The 21616-nt window shown below is 41.2% G+C and overlaps 1 protein-coding gene across 1 annotated transcript; it reads right to left on the reverse strand.

Moving 5' to 3' along the window:
• Nucleotides 1–1122: 1122 nt before the first annotated feature.
• LOC116759151 (serum paraoxonase/arylesterase 1-like) lies at nt 1123–19889 on the reverse strand. The gene is given in 11 exon segments (XM_032642578.1): nt 1123–1293; nt 5022–5103; nt 6323–6350; nt 6353–6431; nt 6433–6523; nt 10423–10549; nt 13563–13659; nt 13662–13751; nt 15000–15055; nt 16765–16834; nt 19833–19889. Coding segments are annotated over 11 exon segments (948 nt in total).
• Between the last annotated feature and the right edge of the window lie 1727 nt (nt 19890–21616).

Consider the following 21616-nt stretch of genomic DNA (forward strand, 5'->3'; position numbering starts at 1 on the left):
TGCCCTGCATCGGCAGGCGGACTCTCAACCACTGCGCCACCAGGGAAGCCCGAGGACTGATTCTTAAAACTGAGCTTTAAAAAGAATACATAGCAGTAACCATGTCAGAAAGTATACCGTGTATCTGACGTAAGTAACAAGTACAGTTAGTACCTACTGAAAACTCCGAGTCAAAACCCCAGGTAAGTCATAGTAAACGTTCAGATGCCCCTGGCAAAGTGAGGTTCAAATTCTTGTTTGCACTGCCAAAACAATCCTCTGAAAAAAAGGACCATGGACACCAGTAGGGTCTTTGGGTACTAAAACTAAGATGGAAGAGAAGTTCTTTTAAGCCCAGATCATTCCAGCAAGGGATTTAGGTTTCCATTCCGCCAGGAAGGTTTGGAGAGGATGGCCATCCCTGCTTTAGGACTGGTCCATAACACAAACTTGTGCGTGTACTGACACACAGGAAAAGGGGGTTGAACAGGAAGGCAGGTAACACACAAATGATTAGACCATAGCAATGTGGTATGGTATATTTTTTAGACTCTTGTGAATTGCCAAGTTGGAGGAACTCACTATTGAAATAAAGATATGGACCCCAGTCCAGTGCTTGCTATCCTAACCCAGCCCTCCAGGCCCACCCTCCACTGTGCTCAGCCTGTACAAAGCCCATTCAAGGCTCCCTTTCCCTCCAGCCTCCAGTAGAGGTTGACCATGGAGCAGGAGCAGGAGCAGCAGCAGTGGGGAGAGGGAGGGCCGAGAGGGAGGTGGGGTGCTGACCCCAGCCCCCCAACCCCGTGAGGCCCTTGCTGGTTGGCTACACCCCTCAACCAGAGGTCAGGTTCCCCTCCCAGCGCCTTCTCCACACACAGCTCCCTTCTCGTCTGGCTTCCGGTTACCATCCCTGGCCTTCCTTGTTAGCCTTGGGGTACTGCGTTATCCCTGTTCACTGCCTGTGCCTACACCTCTGTACGTAGTGCCCTCACGAAGTCCCCTCAAGTCGCCCAGTTTACATGTACCATCTGTCTCCCGCCTGGACTCTGATTCAAATGCCTCCCGGAGTCCCATTCCCTTTTATATCTGATCTCTGGGGTCATCTATCCATGGCCCCCTTTTATTTGCACATATAATTGAGATTTATCTTTTCAACCACTGACATGATTCATTTTGCAAACTAACCTCTGATCCAGTAGGATTCTCTGGGTCATAGAAGAAGATTTTCATGCCATTGGGGTGGCGACCAACCCAAAGGTCCCCTGTCACAGGATCCTCAGATACATTATCCATAAGTGTGTTAAAGTCCAGAGGCTTCTAGATGAAAACCAAGGAGAGAAGGAAGGAGAGAAAGTGAAAAAAATTTGAGAGGTGATGGAGCAGTACATCAGAGAAAACTATCATCCTGTCCTTCCTTGGTCACCACACTCCTGGCTCCAGGGACACGACAATTCTGCCCCATTTCACTAGCACTCAAGGGAATTCCTCTAGCTTTCCATCTATGCTAGTATTTTGCCGGTTTCCAGGACACACGAGGGAGGGGGAAGATCAGAAAACCAAAGAAGACTGTTAAAAGTTAGATGAAGGCATTTGGACTAACATCTGTGTATGAAATTAAAACTGAAAGAAAAAAAAAGTTTTAAGTGCGGCCTAAAACAGTTCCTTCTAAAACGGCATGTGCAAATGATATTTTTATAAGCATTCAGAAAACAACCAGGAAATGTAGGTTCATTTCTGATGAGAACATCAATGAAATGTAGGCTCTTCTTTAATGGCTAATCATAGGCTCTGCAGCCAGAGGAGAAATGATCACCCGGGGTCTAATTTGTGCCTTGGAGTTGAGGAAAAGTTTCTTCCTTGGCTTCCTGATGTTATTCAACTCCCTGTTCTTCTGCTGCTTATTTTCTAAATATAAGTTGCAAGCATGTGATGACTGCACAGATTGCTGTCGCGGCTTTGTACCGGGATCATAAATAATACCAACGATCCTTAATTCCATCATTCATCATCCTGGCTGCCTTCTACTGGGGAGAAATCGCGTCTATTTGTTTACCTCTAACTCTCAGTTGGAGAAACAATATCTACCGTGTACCTCACACAGAGGCTAGCCTACCTCAGCACCCAGAGACCCTGTAATAACTGGCGGTGACTCATTGCACAGGCCAGAGCGTGGGCAGACAGACAGCTGTGGTGAGCCCACGCTGACCTGTGCTTCCTACTCAAAATGAGCTCTCTCCACATGGCCGGGAAGGGACGAGAGGGCTCAAGCATTGAGGCAGAGCCTCCTTTCGACCTTCATGCAGTGCCATCACTCATTCCTACCCTGGAAACCGGCAAGTTCGGCCAAAGGAGGCGGCTGAGCAAACATCCTCTGGCCAAAATCAGCTCCAAGTCTCCTCCATCCCCAAACCCCATCTATCCCAGTGTCAGCCATTCTAGGCTGATAACGTTAAATTCTTTATGTGAGGAAAACGTTTGTCGCAGCGTTCTGCTATTATCTTTGGAAGGGGTCACGGCCAGCTGGTGAATTCCATGGCAGATGAAAGGCTGCAAAGATGAGGGTGGGGAGTGAGAGTGGGAGAAGGACACAGAAACCTGGGGTCCCGTTCATTCACTGCATGATTAATGAGCTCCTGCCTTGCACACCTGCTGAGCAAGGGGCAGGCCTGGGTCCTGCTGAGCAAGAGCTGACAGTCCAAGCAGGGAGCCCAGCTTGGGCTCAGCAATGAACTCTTCCCTTGCAAATCCGTAATTCCTAGCAATACTAACTCACCACGATGCACACTCAGACCGCGTTTCATGCTTCCACAAAGTCCAGTGGAAATGTTTACATTCCTTGGTAAGGGAAACAGTAAATTATTCTCTTTGGGAAAAACTGGAACCTCTTAACAAATATCCCAATTTTTAGAGAGTTGGAACTCACTGAAGTGAGACTATTCATTGGCTGTGTCTTGGAATTTTTTTTTTTTTTTTTTTGAGGAGGGGATCGTTTTTATTGCGGTAAAATATGTAAAACCTGAAATTTGTCATTTTTAACCATTTTTCAGTGTACAATTCAATGGCATCAAGTACATTCGAAATGTTGTGAATCCATCACCACGATCCATTTCCAGAACCTTTCCTCATCCCAAACAGAAACTGTACCCAGTAGGTCCCCATTCCTCCCTTTCCCATCCCCTGGTAACCTCTATTCCGCTTTCTGTTTATGGATTTGCCTCTTCTAGGTTCCTGGAATCATACACTATTTGTCTTTTTGTGTCTAGCTTATTTCACTTCGCATAATGTCTTCAAGTTCATAGGTGTTACAGCATGATTTAGTACTTCATTCCTTTTTAAGGCTGAATAATATTTCATTGTATGTATATACCACACTTTGACAGGACATAAACCCATCTGCATCTCATCCCAAATTCTAAGAACAATCCCAGCTAGTTTATCAAATTTCTTGGCACTCCAAGTATCAATTAACTGGTCTTCATGAATATGATCCTTCAAAAGAAAGAATAACATTACACTTGAAGGGGGGGAGTCTCAACTGAAATGTTGTGTCAGGAGACAGGCATGATTTGCTGCCGGAAGTGGGAGCCAAACCTGAAATAAGCTTTGCCCTCCATCTTGCCTCGGCAAGAGCAGTGCCTTTATGGTTCTGTGTTGAATGTATACTGTATTGGGTTTTATTCTTATAAAATCCTTTAACTTTCAATTTGCAGAAGTTGCCTATAGTTATAACTACAATTTGTTTTTATTCCCCCAGCCAATATGAGTAATTCCATTTACTTCAACTTAATACCAAACTAGCCCTGCCAGTGATTTTAATGTCAAACATGATGTTACATTTGATGTTGCTTCAAGGTAATTTTCTCAGAGTGAAGCCCCTCAGGACAGTCACTGAGACGCGCCGACGGGCACAGTCACTGAGACGCGCCGACGGGCACAGTCACACGGGGCCTGGGGACAGCGCTTCATATGCCGTGGGCAATTGTGACAGGGGAGCATTATCTTCGTGTTTTTCCGAAGCATTACTTTCATAATACTCCACTTTGCTCTTACTTCTTCTTTCCTCTCCTTTGTGTTTTTACCCCTTTTGCTCCAAACCTTCAGACCGGATCAGAATTGGTTCAGGTGAAGATGAAGCTCGAAGAATGCCCTGTCCCAGCATGTTAAATTAACAATTAATTGTTCAGTGCCTACTACATGTGGGAATTCTTCCAGGAACACATAGAGAAAATATCTGCTCCTGTGGCGCTTTATACCCTAGTAGGAGAGGCACACAGACAATAGAGAAGAGAAGTAAAATACAAAATATGTTAGCAAAGGATGCTAAAAATAAAGCCATAAAGGAGAGAGGAAATGTGTGTGTGTGTGTTGTGTTTAGCAAATGAGCAGAATTGCAAGTTTAGATGAGGTGCCCAGGGAAGGCCTCGCTGAAGTGACATTTTAGCGAAATCTGGAAAGGTATGAAGGAAGGGCCATGGAGATCTGGAGGAAGAGCACCTGAGGAGAGAGACAAGTGCCCCGTCCTGAGGCAGGGCCTTGCCGGGGGAGCCCCAGAAATACTCAAGCAGGAGTGTCTCAGCAGCGGGCCAAGGGCTGGAGACAAAGGCAGCAAAGGGATGGGCTGCCAGGGCACCCGGCGGCCATTGTGAGTACTTGGACTTTATAAATACTGTGCTATCGTATACAAGTTGAGGCTATTGTCTGTTCCATCAACATGGAGGGGAAAAAAAAGGGGGAGGCGGGGAGGGAGGGAAGGAGGAAGGAAGAAAGGAAAGAGAGAACTGAAGCACACAATGCCAAGCTTAAAATTCACTAGAGCAGAAAGAATCAGTTTCACAGGTGATGTGTGTGGTTTGCTGCTTCCCCCTCTGCAGCTAAGCAAACGTGAACGACAAACCCATATGATGCTGACGACTCAATAAAAGAGTGGAGAATTGGTTCTCACCCACTCCAATTAGACAATCCTTTTTCCCTCACTTTTAATTTCACAAATCAATTAGAATCTAATTATCACTCTGCAAACTTATAGTATTAATACATCTTACCTTCAATGGAGTTAAAGTCCAATTAGTGTGCTTTTCATACACATGAATCTTATGAGCCAGCACTTCAGATATACAGACATACCTTCAAAGAAGAAAGAGCTACATCAAAGCTCGTGAAGCAATGTGATTCAGAAGGTTACCATGAAGTTGTAATAACTCTTCCTAGGGAAGAACTTTGCTTAGAGACTGGAAAATGGAACCTGTCTCAAAGCACACCAAATTCTGAAGGAACTCAATGAGTTGACAGCGCACAGAGGAGTTTTAATCTCTGAAAAGTTATTTCTAAAGGTGGGAAGCTAATTGGCACTGACTAGTAGGGAAGGAACTTAACTCTAACACAAATATCTGGGAGCAAAAGCATGACAGTGCTTTTCTTGGTTTGTCAACATAATGGCAAGCCCCAGGTTCTGCATTTTAGCCCCTCGTTTTAGGCCAGAGAAAGCACAAGAGAAGACAAGTGCTCGGCCTGTATCTGAGAGGAGACTTCCTCCCCTCTACCCTGAGTGCAATGTCACATTCATCATAACGATCTGTGGCCAGTCTAAGCACAGTGCATCCCAGGACAAAGAGATAAATGACTGCGCGATTATCTGCTATCTGTGAAGACCAGGAGATGATATGAATAATTGAAAACTGTCTGTGCTGCTTTCTCTACATATGTTACTACCCTCTAAATATGTTACTAACCTTCTAAGTATGTTACAAATCCTTCATGATACAAGACGAGGAGGATTTTATATACACACCAATGCTACCCAAAGTGTGGTCCCCAAACCATGGCTGGTCTGTGAATTGTTTCACGGTCACCACCAGAAAATAATGTAAATCAGCTACATCACTAAGCACACTACTTAGTGAGGCTGACTTTTTTCCCATGGTAACACTTTCTTTATGAAGGAAGTGGTGCCTTGATTTACATTTTGGTACAAGCTTTTTGTCGTGTCACAAACCAGCACTACTGATATATACATGCCTTCAAATTGTTAATCTCATTATACGCTCAAAAATCTTCCCTCAAAACAAAGCTGTTTAGTAATACTAAATGTTTATTGCAGTACCCCCTCTTGAAATGCACTTTTTTCCCCAAAAAAGCAACTTAAAAAGAGTATGCCTTCACAAAACAGAAAATTCTGATTTGATATATGTTACCCCCTGAAAAATTAAGATATTTTACATTTTCCCTAATCCTCTTACTGGGATAACATGTTAAAATGCATCCCATCATTTAGAAAATGAATATGCTCTAAAGATGTCTAAGGAGAATCTGGGGACATGCATGGCATTTTAAAGAGTTCACATACTTGCCATCAGGTGAGACGTTGATTCCACAGCAAAATCAAATCCGCTGGCCACCACTCGAACTTCATTTGGACTGCAGTAAACAACAAATGAGCACGCTAGACCCGAATACAACTCCCAGGATCTCAGGTAGGGGGTCAACAAAATAGCGATCACTGATGGCACAGAAGTGTTCAGGTCCCACACCGACAATGCCATTCAAACTGCAATTCAAACACACACATATGACACATGCAGGTGAAGCCATGGTACGTTACAGGATTATGCATTGGCATTCATTAATGTCTACTTATAAAATCAAAAAGTGGAATGGAGCCTTCACAATAGCTGTTACAGCCCAGAATTATGTGAAATCAGTCCAACCTATACAATCCTCAAAGACAATAATTACCCTAAGAAACCCTAAAAGGTTATTAATTAATAGCAATGGAACATAAAAATCCTATATAAACTGTGTCTTTAAAAAAGTGTGTGTGTGTGTGTGTGTGTGTGTGTGTGTGTGTGTATGTTTAGATAGACTAAACTCCACAGACATTAAATTAGGCCAGGAATTATTATCAGGGCCACACATTTCTTGATGCTCATATAGAACAGTCCAAGTCGGCATCAGGCAGTGCAAAAAACCCTGGCAATCTTGAGACTTTCATCCTGGTGAAAGCTCTGCTACTATTAGCTGTGTGATCTAGGGAAAATCAATCATTTCACATCCCAGGGCCTCAGTTTCCTTATCTATAAAAAAGGAGTAGAGGGACCGGTCTATCTTTCAGCCTTACAGGATCACATCCAGCCATGAAGTTTCATAATTCTAAATGCAGTGAAATGTCTGTGAGCAAGAATGCTCAGAAATAGGATGCTGTGGCTTTTCCGGTGCTGTTCTGATTTTGATTCTCCCTGTGTTACTGAAAATCTAAGATATATGAGTCTATTTTTCTGCTTTAATAGGTACAACAGCGAACACATAAGTGAGTCATGCTGCGCTGATTGAGGTGACAGAAGTTCCCGGGGGCCATTATCTGGGAGAGAATTATCTCCGCTCCACTGCGGAGGGCGTCATGGCCAGCACATCAGCTCTGACGCAGCTCTGGGCTCCTGGGCGACTTTGATAAGCGTACAGAGCCTCAGTTTTCTCATCTGTAAAGAGAGGTTAAATGATTTTCCCAAAGTCATACAGCTCATTAGTATACGACTAAGGGTCAGAATCTTCATTTGTGGCACTGCAGCAGGAATTACAATGAGATGATGCCTGCTGTACGCTTCGCGGGGAGCCTACCAATCACAAAGCCTCCATCAATGGTAGCCACAGTTACTACATGAGAAAAAGGGTCTAGGAATTTAGGATTAGTCTGTACAGGCTTCAGGCATAAGCCTGCAAGCTGGGGTTTTTTCCTCTCCTTTTTAAAGGTAGATTTCTGAAATTAGTTTGCTTTATAATCCTTTGCTATTTTTCATAAAAAGGAGCAGAGCAGAAGGGTTTAGAGTAATAGCTTTGAAATCTGATGAACTCCATTTGAATTCCGAGTTGCTTGCTATCATCCATGGGGCCACAGCATGTCCCTAAACTCTGAGCCTCTCCATACCTTGAAATGTTGGGGTAAGAATAAAATGAAATAATGAATCAAAGACACTAGCACCATGCCTGGCATACAGTAAATGACCAGTAATGACCACTGTGTTGTTAATATTATTAATAACATGCTCAAATTATAATAGTCATTGGAATATTAATGTTGTAGACAACCATATAAACAACCATCAAACACAAAGCAGAAAATATACATGGCTAATCCTTGGGTTGAGAGAGCAGAATTTTAGTTAATTGTGGCACTAACTATAGTTTGGTTCTATATTGCCGAAGATCAATATATTTGCAATTGCCCAGAAAAAAATACTCTAACCCTGGGAAATTGGACAAAATTGAGATTTCCAAGATTAAATAGTAAAACAAATAAAATAAATTTTCACTATTTCATAGTGACTCAGAGCACAAGCTCCAGACTCCAGCAACCAGGGTTAAAGTTCCAGTTGTACCATTTATTGACAGTGTCACCTGAGGCAAGTGAAATACTCCAGGCCTCATTTTCTTTAATCCAAACTGGTATAGAAATAAAACCTAATTAAGAAGATATTTGTGGGACTTCCCTGGTGGCGCAACGGTTAAGAATCCGCCTGCCAATGCAGGGGACCCGGGTTCAATCGCTGGTCCAGGAAGATCCCACATTCTGCGGAACAACTAAGCCCATGCTCCGTGCACAACTACTGAGCCTGAGCTCTAGAGCCCGTGCTCCGCAACAAGAGAAGCCACCACAATGAGAAGCCCACGCGCCACAACAAAGAGTAGCCCCTGCTTGCTGCAACTAGAGAAAGCCTGAGCGCAGCAACGATGACCCAACACAGCCAAAAGTAAAAACTAAAAAAAAGAAAATATTTGTAAAAAGTTAATAAAATAATCTGGTAAATTGGTTATTGCACCACCCAACTTATAGTTGAAGCTCATTAAGTTGTTATTATCACTATTGTCATTACCATTAGCCCAGCTTCTCTAGTCTACATACTTTCTTCTCATTTAGATCTTGGGATTTAGCACATTCTCCAGACACTCAGTGTCCTCATTCTCTTTCCAAAATGTATTTGTTGAATGAATGTATGAAGAAACTCTCCCACCAAAAGCTGTTGTCTGAACTTTCATGCAGATGAAGACCTGGGCTGTAGTCTGTAATGGCCACTAATTGGTTGATTGACTTTCATCCAGTAACTCCATTTCTCACCGATCTCGGTTTCCTCATCTTCAAATCCACCAGGTAAGAAAGGAGAGGAAGGAGCACTGGTAACACTGAGCACACATCACTTACCAGGTGCTCTGCTAGGCACCTGCATGTACATAACACACTGTTTAAAAGAAATCTAGATTTACAAATTCAGAGATAATTGAATTCTGCAGGTAAATTATTCAAATAGAGGGTAGGATTCTAGAAAATCATAATGATTAGAGGATAAAAACTGTTTGGGAAGATAGCGTCAGATTACTTTCCTAAATCCATCACTACCTCATAAACCAAACCCTAAGGCAAGCGAGGATGTTGACTCTGTGTTGGGTTGTTGGGGATCAGGGATCCATGTGTGTTTTCTTTCTCTGTATGTCATACTGTCAAGGAGCCGGGGATGGAGCTCAGTGTCACCAAAGAGCTGCTATTTCAAAAATTGTGTGCAAAACAAATAGCAGAAGAGGCAGCACAGGGAGGTCTTAGAGGCACCAGATTTCAGATCTCCTCTTAGGTATGTATTTCTAATTCTCAGAAACATGTAATATTACATCTTTTAATATAAAAATAAATAACAAATAAGCTCAAAATGTGAAATTTGTCTATGGAACTGGCTTGGGTTTGAAATACTAAGTCTGGTTTTCGAGAAAAGCAGAGTGTTTTCTTGCTAAAAGATTAAAGGAACATTCTCTGAGGCCAGGAGCCATAAAGCAGCATCCAGCCAACCTGGGAAATGAGGGATGGGTCTTCTCTGAGGGGCTTGAGTCCTCAAAAGTTTCTGCAGAGGACTTTGCTGGTGGCGCAGCGGTTAAGAATCTGCCTGTCAATGCAGGGGACACGGGTTCGATCCCTGGTCCAGGAAGATCCCACATGCCACAGAGCAACTAAGCCTGTGCATCACAACTACTGAGCCTGCGCTCTAGAGCCCACGCTCTAGAGCCTGCGAGTCACAACTACTGAGCCCACGGGCCACAACTACTGAGCTCACGGGCCACAACTACTGAGCCTGTGCGCCTAGAGCCCATGCTCCACAACAAGAGAAGCCACTGCGATGAGAAGCCCAGGCACCACAACGAAGAATAGCCCCCGCTCGCCGCAACTAGAGAAAGCCTGCACGCAGCAACGAAGACCCAACACAACCAAAAATAAATAAAATAAATAAATTTATATTAAAAAAAAAAGTTTCTGCAGAAGAACATTTGGAGGAGTTTGTGATCATTAGAAAGGGGAGTTGCCATTATCCCCCCACCCCGTCCCCCACTCCCTGCCAAAAAGAAACACTAAAAGTGGATTAACCATCCACTGGTGTTAAAGGAAAATAGAAATATGACATATCTCAGTACTTAGGCAGAAGTTTGTGTTTGATGGTTTTCAGATGCAAAAGTGACTTTTCTTCTTCTTGAAATTTAAACAACTCAACCGTGGATTTAAAATCTGGATGGTTCACCACCAGCAGGTACACGGTATTATCTGAGAAGAGATTAAAAACAAAAATGGAAACATTAACCGAGCTGTCAGCTGTCAGCCCTGTCTCCAGAAAGCAATTTCAACCCACCTCCAACCAGTACTTAGGGTATCAGGCAGATGGAATATTTTCATCTCTTTGTAGAGAAGCATTTGTGATTGCTCCAAAGAAAAATGGCTAAAGGAAGACCCAGTGACAGTCTCTAAAAACTCCAGACTCCACAAGGGGAAAAAAAATCCTCAACTTAAGTGAGCAGCCCTTGACACTAAAACTCCAAAGAGCTTATTAAGCTTTCTACTGCAAATGGTCTCAGCAAGATGCAGCACTGAGATAAAAGAGATAAAAGATGTGAATATCAATAAGAGAAGGTGTGCTCAGGTGTAATTTACCCAGTGTGAGATGATCAATTCCATAAAAAGAGCATGCGAGAGATAATATCAAAGGGAAGCAGATTCTGGGAGTCAGTGCAACTCTGAGACATGAAAGAGACCAGTTTAAGTGGTCAAGAAGGTCTGATCAGAACCAGCAAGTGAAGTTAGGCCATAGTCTTTGCCTTTGGAAGCAGTGAGTCTCTGGAAAGCTTTGACGTGACTGAATTGGTGTTTAAAGGAAAATAGTGTAAAGTTTAGGAGGTTGAATTGAAGAAATTTGAACACAAAAGCCAGCTATGAAGCTTCCCATTAGTCCATTTGACAAGCAAATGTTTATTTTAATTGGTGCTAAGTGCTACAAAGGGAAAACAAAACCAGATAAAGGGATGGAGAGTAATGAGATGTCTTCTTCACAGGAGTCAGGGAAGTTCTGAGAAGATGATGTCAAAGCAGAGATCTCACGAAATGAGAAACTGAACTATGTGAATATCTGGGGAAAGAGTGCTCCAGGCTGAAGGAAGAGAGTGTGCAAAGGGCCTGAGGCACCCATTTCCTTGGAACACTTAATGGTGAGGTTGTGGCTGGGGGAGTGAAAGAGTGGGAATACTGAAGCCACAGAAACAGAAGCCAAGGCCAGTCTTCGAGGCTTAGGATAGGGATCCAGGGCTTACTTATAGGGGGCTTTCAACCAAGGAGTAACATGACCTGTGCGTATGGCAGTAATCCAGGCACGTGGAGGTAAGGGACTGGACCAGGAAGATGGCACTGATAGGAAAAGACAAGAAAGGACAAGAGAGGCATTTGACAGGAAGTATCAAAAGTCCCTGATGATGGCTGAGGAATGAGGGAGTCAGAAATCAAACATAAGTGAGGACTAAAACCCGGATTCACATTTTGCACAGCAGATTCCACCTCTAGGAATTTATCCTAAGGAAGTATTCACAGAAGACATATGTACAAGAATGTTTATTTTGGCATTGTTTTCAATGAGCATAAAGGTGGGAACAGGTTTAATATCCATCAACAGATGAACTATATTATGGTACTCCCACACAACAAAATTCTAAAGAGCCATTGTAAAGTAGCTCTAAATGCAACTGTCAGAGAAAGGAATCCATGATGTAGTGTTTAATACAAAAGCAATTTATATGAGCACTTGTGTAATATGTATGTGGTTACTTTTCCCATTTTAATTTAAAAGAGCATGCACACACCCAACACCCTATTTCTTTGCACTTAAAATATTTTGAAAATAAAATATAGTGTTGATAAATGGGTGAAGAGGTCATTGAAAGGGAAAGATATATGGATATATGGACATATTTCATATATACATATGTGGAAGAAGAGAAGTCATATGGGGTAAACATGAAGAATGGAAGGTAAGAGGATAAAGAATTACTTTTCGACATTTTGAGTTTAATGTGGCTGTAGGAGAGGAACCCAAATAGAAGTATCTAATAAGCTGAAGGGAGGGAACTGAAGAGTTGATTAAAATCATCATCCATCATCATCCACTTTGGGGGTGTTCTCCTAGAGAGCCGGCACGGTTACAGCTGTGACATGGCTGAACTTTCCAAAATAGAGAAAATAAAGAGGAGACAAAATATTGGTCCTTTGGGGAATGCTCAGAGAATTCGAAATGAGTGACAAAATAATAAAGAGGGGAGACAACCTGCAGCAGAATCAGAATGAGGACAGATAAGTGTACTGGAATATCAGGGAGGGGCGATTGATCAGTATAAAATGAGATGGAGGAACGAAGTGGGGAGGGAGGGAGCAGAGGAGGGGAGGGCAAGGAGGAAGGAGAGGCGGAGGAGGAGAGTTGGAAGAGAGAGAGAGACATTGCTGATAACTTTCAAGGCAGCAATTTTAGCCCGCCAAAATGGGAAAAGTCTGCAGGGACCAAAGAAGGGATTGTCTGATGAGGAGATGGACGACAGGGTGATTCTCAACCCTGGTCTCACATTTTTATCTCCTGGAGAGCTTGTAACAAGCACTACCGCCCAAGCCTCCCTCAGACCAACCGAATCAGAATATTTGGGGCTGGGACCTGGACATCAGGCTTTTTAAAACTCTCCTGGTGCTTGTGTGTGCAACCGGGATTGAGAGTTAATGTGGAGACCAAGGAAACGGCTGCAAAAAGAAGGGAAGAAGTGGGATGAAGGCATAAGGGATGAGGCAACATGTTAAAATGTGGAGAAGCAGTTTGAAGACTACTAGAGGCACCAGTGGGCAGGGAGGCATTGAAAGTGACCATCCGTCAGTGGATCTGTAGGTTGCAGGTGTCTTACGTTAGAAAAATCTATGCCTGTAAATGCCTGGATCTGTAAAATTCTTTAAGTTGGAAAAACCCATAATGATTAGAGCTGAATATCATTACTATAGTAATTACAGAGATAATGTGAATGTTGGTATTTTTAAAAATTAGGTGTTTTGCAAATCTCAAATATTTTAGCATTCTCAAGCCTTTACGTGGTTATAACTTTATATTTAATTAACATGAGGGTAAGTTTAAAACCCAGAGTAAGAACATAGTTCATGATTATACTTTAGTTGGATGAAAAGAAATATTCTTTCATTAACACTTTTCTGTTTTTTTTAAATTTGGCTTTATCTTTAATAAACATTAAATAAACATTGTTACCTTCATTTGTGAACGCGCTAATCCCATGAGGGTTAAATGAAGACGAATCAAAGTTACTTCCAGTGATCCTCAGTTCCGACACTGTTGTATCCTCTTCAACAGTGGACATGATCCGCTGTCCATGTCCGTCAGAAGTATTTTTCCAGGCTTATTGGGTTCAGAGCTCTTTATTCCAGGATATTTTAATCCCTTATAGAATAATGGAGGAGAAAACACAGGCGCTTTATAAATACTTCAAATGTGGATGGAGGTGGTAGATGGCACATGGGTTCACACTGTCTGGTTCCGGCCACAGGGCCACATGGGAAGCCTCTTAGTTGGCTTGTGCAATAGGCCCACGGGGTCTCTGGGAGCCATGTGCTCCACCAGGTGACCCCACACAAAAGGCACAGACCCTTCTGTGTGTGTCGAATATCACAGCTATCAAGCTACCAACCCATGGCAAAGATAAAAAAAAAGAAGAGCAGACCAAAGAGACATTTATGAATGGGCTTCAATAATATAAGCAAGGAACACGGACAGAACATTGGTTATGGTTTTTAAACCGTCCCCTAGCAGGTTCGTTGGAAGCATCTCAGAGACGAGGTTTAGGGGAAGTCTAGTAAGCAAAGGGAGCAACTCCTTTCTTAGCCTGAAGGTAGAACAACGACACATATCTATTTGTTTTACGTATCTGGGTCCCATATAAGATTTTGCTGGAAATATACGTTCTGTTCCTTTAAAAAAGAGTTTGTAAGACACTTCTGCAGAGGATGACTAGTCTTCCATCTTCATAGGAGCAAACTGGATTGAATGAACTACAACAGGAAGCAAAGGGTTTTCAATGGCTGGATGACTTGTACACTGTATCCTATCAACTCTGTTTTCCTAGACTAGGTTGTTGACTTCTTTTGTTTTGAGGTATATCACCAACCGCAATGATCTATACGCAGGAGAGGTTCAACAACATGGTGGCTTTTCTCTTCAAAGTTTGGAAATTGTGGAATAAAATATCAACGATTTTAAATTAAAAGGCTTATTCTGAAAAGTATAAAAAAAGATAAAAATCTAAGTGATGTGGGAGGGGATATATATACACACACATACACACATATATACACTCAATTCAGCAAATATGTGAATATACCACTTAAGTGCTTCAAGGAATAGACAGATGAACGGGAAGCCATTCTTGAACTCACTGGACTCACAAATTGCCACAATGGAAGACAGGGGCATATAAGAGTTCACTGTATACACAGGAATACAAATATGCATAGAACATATACTATCAAAATCATAACATCAGTATGAATGCATATACGGTTTGTTTTTTGAACCATATCACTGCTCATTTTACTTGAAGATGGGCATTGGTATAAAAAAGGCTTAAACAAAAGACAAGCTGCCAGTCCTAGAAAATGATTCAGAGCACAGTAAGTGAAAGGAAACACTTACAGAGCTAATGAAAGCCAGTCCATTACGAAGTATCTCCAAATCTTCAGAGCCAGTTTCTGTCAGAAAAGAGAATAGACAGCACGGATTGTTTCATACTGTTGCAGGAAGCTAAGGGTCCTTTTCTTTTTTATCACTCTTAACTTGAAAATAGGGCTACATATTTAGCTCTTCTTTGATAGGTTCATTTATTTATTCCAATTGACTACTGTGATTATCTAAAAATTAAAAGCGATTCATATATTGAAATAAAGTATATTTAAAACGTACACTTAATATATTTGTTTTAAATTGATGGGCTAGAACTTTTTCCCTTAGAGCCCAAAACCTCTTAAAGTACATGGAAATTCACTAAATGTACAAAAGGTACAGTAATTTGAAAATAGCCTGCTGTTTTTTAAAGACATAAACTCCCAATATATCTTGATACTTAATAATTCCAAACCAAATAAACTCTTTGAAAACCCTATTGGAAATATAAACAAATTCCAAATGCTTTGGTTAAAATGGGGATACATTTCATATGCCAAATATGCTTTTACTATTAATATAAACATCAATAAAATATCACCAAATTAGTTATGCTTTAAGTACATGTAAATTTTTTGGATTTCAATCAATCTCAAGACATATGGAATTTTTGATTTGGTATTAATCATTTTAGTGGAGGTGTTTGTTTTTCAAATATCCAGTGATATTTAATATCAATATCATGTTTGTTTTCTAGAAAAAAAGATTACACTATAAGATATCTGACCAAGCTTACTGATGCTAACTGCATTAAGTCATGTGGTCTAGCCTTTCCAACCTCAGTCAACTGAGAGAAATAATTCTAAAAAAAACCCTCAAAACATAACAAAAGCAGATTGGGACTGACATATACACACTACTATATATAAAATAGATAACAAATAAGAACTTGCTGTACAGCACAGGGAACTCTACTCAATACTCTGTAAAGACTTATATGGGAAAAGAATCTAAAAAAAAAGTGGATATATGTATATGTATAACTGATTCACTTTGCTGTACACCTAAAACTAACACAACATTGTAAATTGACTATACTCCAATAAAAATTAAAAAAAAAAATAACAAAAGCATGAATGTCAAACAAGTTGTTCTCAAATAACAAAGCTGGTTGGTTGAAGCCAGATGGGGACTTGAGTCCTCCAACACTCCTGTTGGTTGCCTACCAGCTGCTATTCCCTGGCCCTTTTATCTTTGCTGAAGGGTCAGTCTTCCACAAAGGAGGCCCATAATTACCTTCCCAGCTTCCTTTGCAGCTAGGGCACCAGCCTGTTGTCTAGCTCTGATTAATGAGATCTAAGGGAAGATCTGCTGAGAGTTTCTGGGAAAAACTGTCCTCCCAGATATTAAAAGAGAGATGCATGAGGAGAAGCCCTGTGGTAACTGCATAGGTGTGTGAGGTCTTTTAAAAATTTTATCCTTTACTCATTGCTTTTTGTTCCTCTTTTGTCCCTCCTCTGCCATCTGCTCAGGTTATATTACCATAAAATCAAACACTGTCTATTGTTTTTGCTAAAGAGACCAAACAAAAACAAATGATCAAAAAACAGTCAAAAACATTGACAGTAGGTTGGTAAAGTCAAAAGTCAAGTAATTTGGTATTCATAACTACCTACTGACTTAATAATACTCTCCTGATTCGTAGTTTTATTTTTGAACAAAATTTAACAAGTATATTAATCAAATAACTCGCAAGATAATACTTCAAGCGAGATACTGCCTCCTCTCAAATACTTACCTATTCCTTTTCCTAATTTACAGTTAGGAAGTTCTACCAATTTTACTCTTGGGAAGCATTTTTTCTTGTTCTGGGAGAGAAAAAAAGGAATCAACTATGCATAAAACTGTCCAGAAATTATAATTAAGTTGCAAAGGTAAGTAGCCAATAAAGTTCTCCTTAACTGTACTTTTTGCCTGGGTTTCATTCAACCCCAGGGTTAGTGGTCCCTGAAACTTGAGCAATTCTACCAGACCAGACCTGAGCCAGACACATGGGTCCCTGGGCACAACATTCAGTATTTATTTAGCAGAGGTGGGTAGATACACAAAGGAGATACATAGTGTCCTCTTGAGGACTCTGCGCTTTGGCAGAACAGGAACTATTTCATCAGCTGTGTCAGGAGTCCTAGGTGGAAATTTGGGTTAAATAGCAACAGGGTTCCAATTTATTCCATTGATGTTTTAGGGCTGCTGACAGATGGGCCTCCTGCCCATCTGCCCAGTGTGGCCCCAAAGCCTGGACTGGACATCTGCTTTCGGGTGTGTTACTTGAAAAATGCAGGTGGGCTTAAAGAATTTATAACTTCAGAAAATCATACCCAAGGCCAACATATAAAAAGCCATTGCACATACACACACCCAAAAGTGACTTACTAAATCTGAGTGCATAAACATTGCGGGGAACATGTGAGTGAAGGACAAAGGAAAAAAGAACAGATGTGAGAAGGAAGTACCAGCAGGCTGCCTGCACAGCACAGAGCTATTGACGCAGCATTTGAAAGAAATGGACCACAACATTAGCACAGCCAAGAGAGCTAAACAATAAACATTTTTTGAGAACTAATGATACAATACAGAGTGAGCAGCAACAATTATCCAACAATTCCTAGAAATCTTATTTGACTAAAGACAGACAGGCAGAGAAAGTTTTCACTTTGCCTTACTGATAATTTAGTCTCATAGAAGGAGGAAGGTGGGCTAAGGGTGACTGGACACTTTGCATAAAATTTCTAACAATATGGTATAAAATAATAGGAATTTGGAGGTGACTGATTATTTCATCTTTTCATTCAGATAAAAATGTAGCATGCTCCTACTATCATGCCATTCGCTATCAATTCTACCCTCTACGAGGGTCTGAGCTAAGAGGTTAGCAGTGGGGTCTAGTAATCAGCTTTGCTAAAGCACCACAGTTCACCTTGAGGCACAGAGTAGAGAACCTGGGTGCTAGAGATCCAGAGGTGAATGGATAGATGACGAAGACCTGGCCTGCAAGGAGAGGGTGGGTCCCTGAATGATGGACACAAACTTAGAAAGCAGACTTCAAAGGAAACTTGGGATCTGCCCCCATGACCTGAGAAACAAAAAGATATTTCAACAATAGAACTCTGACATTATAATCAAAAAAGTTTACAAGAAATAAAAGGGAAAGTTTAGAGCAGTGCCTTACCAACTTTTCAGACTAAGACCCACGTTAGGAAAAGCATTTTACATGGTAGAAACACACATCTCACACACACACACACCCCTGAAACAAAGTTCACAAAGTGATACTCACCCTAATACATTTAATAAATTCTTAACTTTTCTACTCAATTCTATTTCATTTATTTAAAGATGCTGGTCATACAAATAACAAATATTGGTGAGGATGTGTGTGTGTGTGTATATATATATATGTACACACACAATGGAATATTACTCAGCCATAAAAAATAATGAAATTTGCCATTTTCAACAACATGGATGGACCTGGAAGGTATTATGCTTAGTGAAATAAGTCAGGCATAGAAAGACAAATACTGTATGTTATCACTTATATGTGGGATCTAAGAAATAAACGAATGAAAATAACAAAAGAGAAACAGACTCACAGATATAGAGAACAAACCAATGGGAAGAGAGAAGTGGGGAGGGGCAATATAAGGGTAGGAGATTAAGAAGTACAAACTACTATGCATAAGATAAATAAGGTACAAGGATATATTGTACAGCACAGAGAATATAGCCAATATTTTATAATAATTATAAATGGAGTATAATCTATAAAAATACTGAATCACTATGTTGTACACCTGAAAATAATATATTGTGAGTCAACTATAATTCAATTTTAAAAATAATAAAATAGGGCTTCCCTGGTGGCGCAGTGGTTGAGAGTCCACCTGCCGATGCAGGGGACACGGGTTCGTGCCCCGGTCCGGGAAGATCCCACATGCCGTGGAGCGGCTGGGCCCGTGAGCCATGGCCGCTGAGCCTGCGCATTCGGAGCCTCTGCTCCGCAACGGGAGAGGCCACAACAGTGAGAGGCCTGCGTACCGCAAAATAATAATAATAATAATAACAATAAAATAAAAATAAATAGGTAAGTGTTGATCATAATTTACTAACTTGATTTTGTGATCCACCATTTTGAAAAACACTGGTCTACAGAAAGCTCCGTGAATATACAGAGTGCCCCAAGGAACTCAAAGGACAGGTACAAGATGTTAAGAGTGGAGGTCATAATCAAGGACATTACAAAGAGTGACATAGAAGAAGAGTCAGTAACGTGCAATCAGTGAGTGGGTCAAGACTTGGGAAAAATGCCAAGGATAGCCAAATTAGCTTTTTTAGAGTCAAAATCATACAGGAAGAAGAGGTATGCAGCCTGGCTTGCAAGGTTCATTAAATGTGATGTGTTCACAGAGGGCAGAGAAAAGCAGAACTGATCAGCCTGTATTCTAACTTAGGCTTCTCTCTCATGGAAGTTGATCTCTAACCTGGAAAAGGCAGAATAATCACAGTTAAAGGGAGCCCACAGTAGGTAAGGAGGCATTAAGTGAGCACTCAGTTGCTCTGGGTTCAAATTTGTGGCCAAAAGAAGTCAAATCTCAACAGACTAATCTTTACTAGTACAGTTCAGGTGCTGTAATTACTCTGCTTTAATCCTCAAATCTCTCCCTGAGGTACTGTTTTCCATATTTTATAGATGACTAAGATTAAGTGGCTTTTCAAGGCTACAAAATTAGGAAGTGGCTGAGCTGGGATTAGAACTGAAGTATGAATGCAAAGATCACATTTGGTCCTCTGCCCAGCGAAATTTACCGGTGTCACCACTTCCAAAAAGCTGAAGGAAGTACCAGAAGACAATTCAGCTTGCATTACTATAAGCCAGCTCATATTTTTCTATTTTATTTTCAATTATCAGGAAATATCTTGTCAAGGGCTTGATTAAGTCCAAATGTTCCAGGTCTAAAGGATAAAGTTCAATGTTTGAGATGGGTCGCTGATTTATAAGCTGCTGAACTCTGGCCAGAAATCACATACTCCTTGCTATGAATTATTCTTTGCAAATACATGCCAGCTCCTTACAAAAGAAAGCAAGGATCTTTAGCTATGCATTAAGAAATCCATTCTGGAACTTTCCTTGGGACCATATGCATCCTCGCCCGGTCTACCTTCTGCCACTGCACACCCCTCATTATTCAATATTCCTTATTGGGTCCTACTATCCTTAAAAAGATGGAATTGGGATTTGAAATCAGGCGCCATGACACCAAGGACCCTTTTCTCTACATCACTTTCTTATGCAAGTTTTCCCTCCACCTAGTCCTTCCTGCTAATCCACCTGGAAGATTCTTTCTCACGATGTCCGCAGCTCCTACTGATACTCTGTGACAGGATTAGTAACTCCTTCATTTATCCTCATGAACCTTCACGTATACATCCACAGAGGCTCTTACTATATTGTTTTACAGTAATCCGTTTGTGGTCTCATTGCTCACAGTAAACTCTGAAATCTGTGAGTGAATACTATTCATGCATTCATACAGTGCATCCTATTCATCCCTGTGACTTCCCACATGAATACAGCACTCGAGGAAAAAAGAAGGTACTTGGTAGATGTCAGCTGAATTGTTTTGTGGAATTAGTAGGCTAGTGCATCAGATGGAGATGATGTTGGTTGCACTGATAGAGGAGGGCCAGTGAGTTATTCGTCCTTAGCCTATGGTCTCAGTGACGTATTATCACAATATATATTCAAGTACCACTCATTAAGTGGATCATTCATAGGTAGATTTTATTAATAGATCTTTATTGGAGTGTAATTGCTTCATGATACTGTGTTAGTTTCTGTTGCACAACAAAGCGAATCAGCCATATGCATACACGTGTCCCCATATCCCCACCCTCCTGAGCCTCCCTCCCATCCTCCCTATCCCACTCCTATGTCATCGCAAAGCATGGAGCTGATCTCCCTGTGCTATGCCGCTGCTTCCCACCAGCCAACTATTTTACATTTGGTAGTGTGTATATGTCGACGCTACTATCACTTCGCCCCAGCTTCCCCCTCCCACCCTATGTCCTCAAGTGCATTCTCTATGTCTACCTCTTTATTCCTGCCCTGTAACTAGGCTCATCAGTACCATTTTTTTTTTTTTTTAGATTCCATATATATGTGTTAGCACACGGTATTTGTTTTTCTCTTTCTGACTTACTTCACTCTGTATGACAGACTCTAGGTCCATCCACCTCACTACAAATAACTCAATTTCATTTCTTCTTATGGCTGAGTAATATTCCATTGTATATATGTGCCACATCTTCTTTATCCATTCATCTGTCGATGGACATTTAGATTGGTTCTATGTCCTGGCTACTGTAAATAGTGCTGCAATGAACATTGCTGTTCATGGCTCTTTTTGAACTATGGTTTTCTCAGGGTATATGCCCAGTAGTGGGATTGCTGGGTCATATGGTAGTTCTATTTTTAGTTTTTTAAGGAACCTCCATACTGTTTTCCATAGTGGTTGTATCAATTTACATTGCCGCAAACAGTGCAAGAGGGTTCCCTTTTCTCCACACGCTTTCCAGCATTTATTGTTTCT

This window comes from Phocoena sinus, chromosome 9 (genome assembly GCF_008692025.1).
Source record: "Phocoena sinus isolate mPhoSin1 chromosome 9, mPhoSin1.pri, whole genome shotgun sequence".
NCBI lineage: Eukaryota > Metazoa > Chordata > Mammalia > Artiodactyla > Phocoenidae > Phocoena > Phocoena sinus.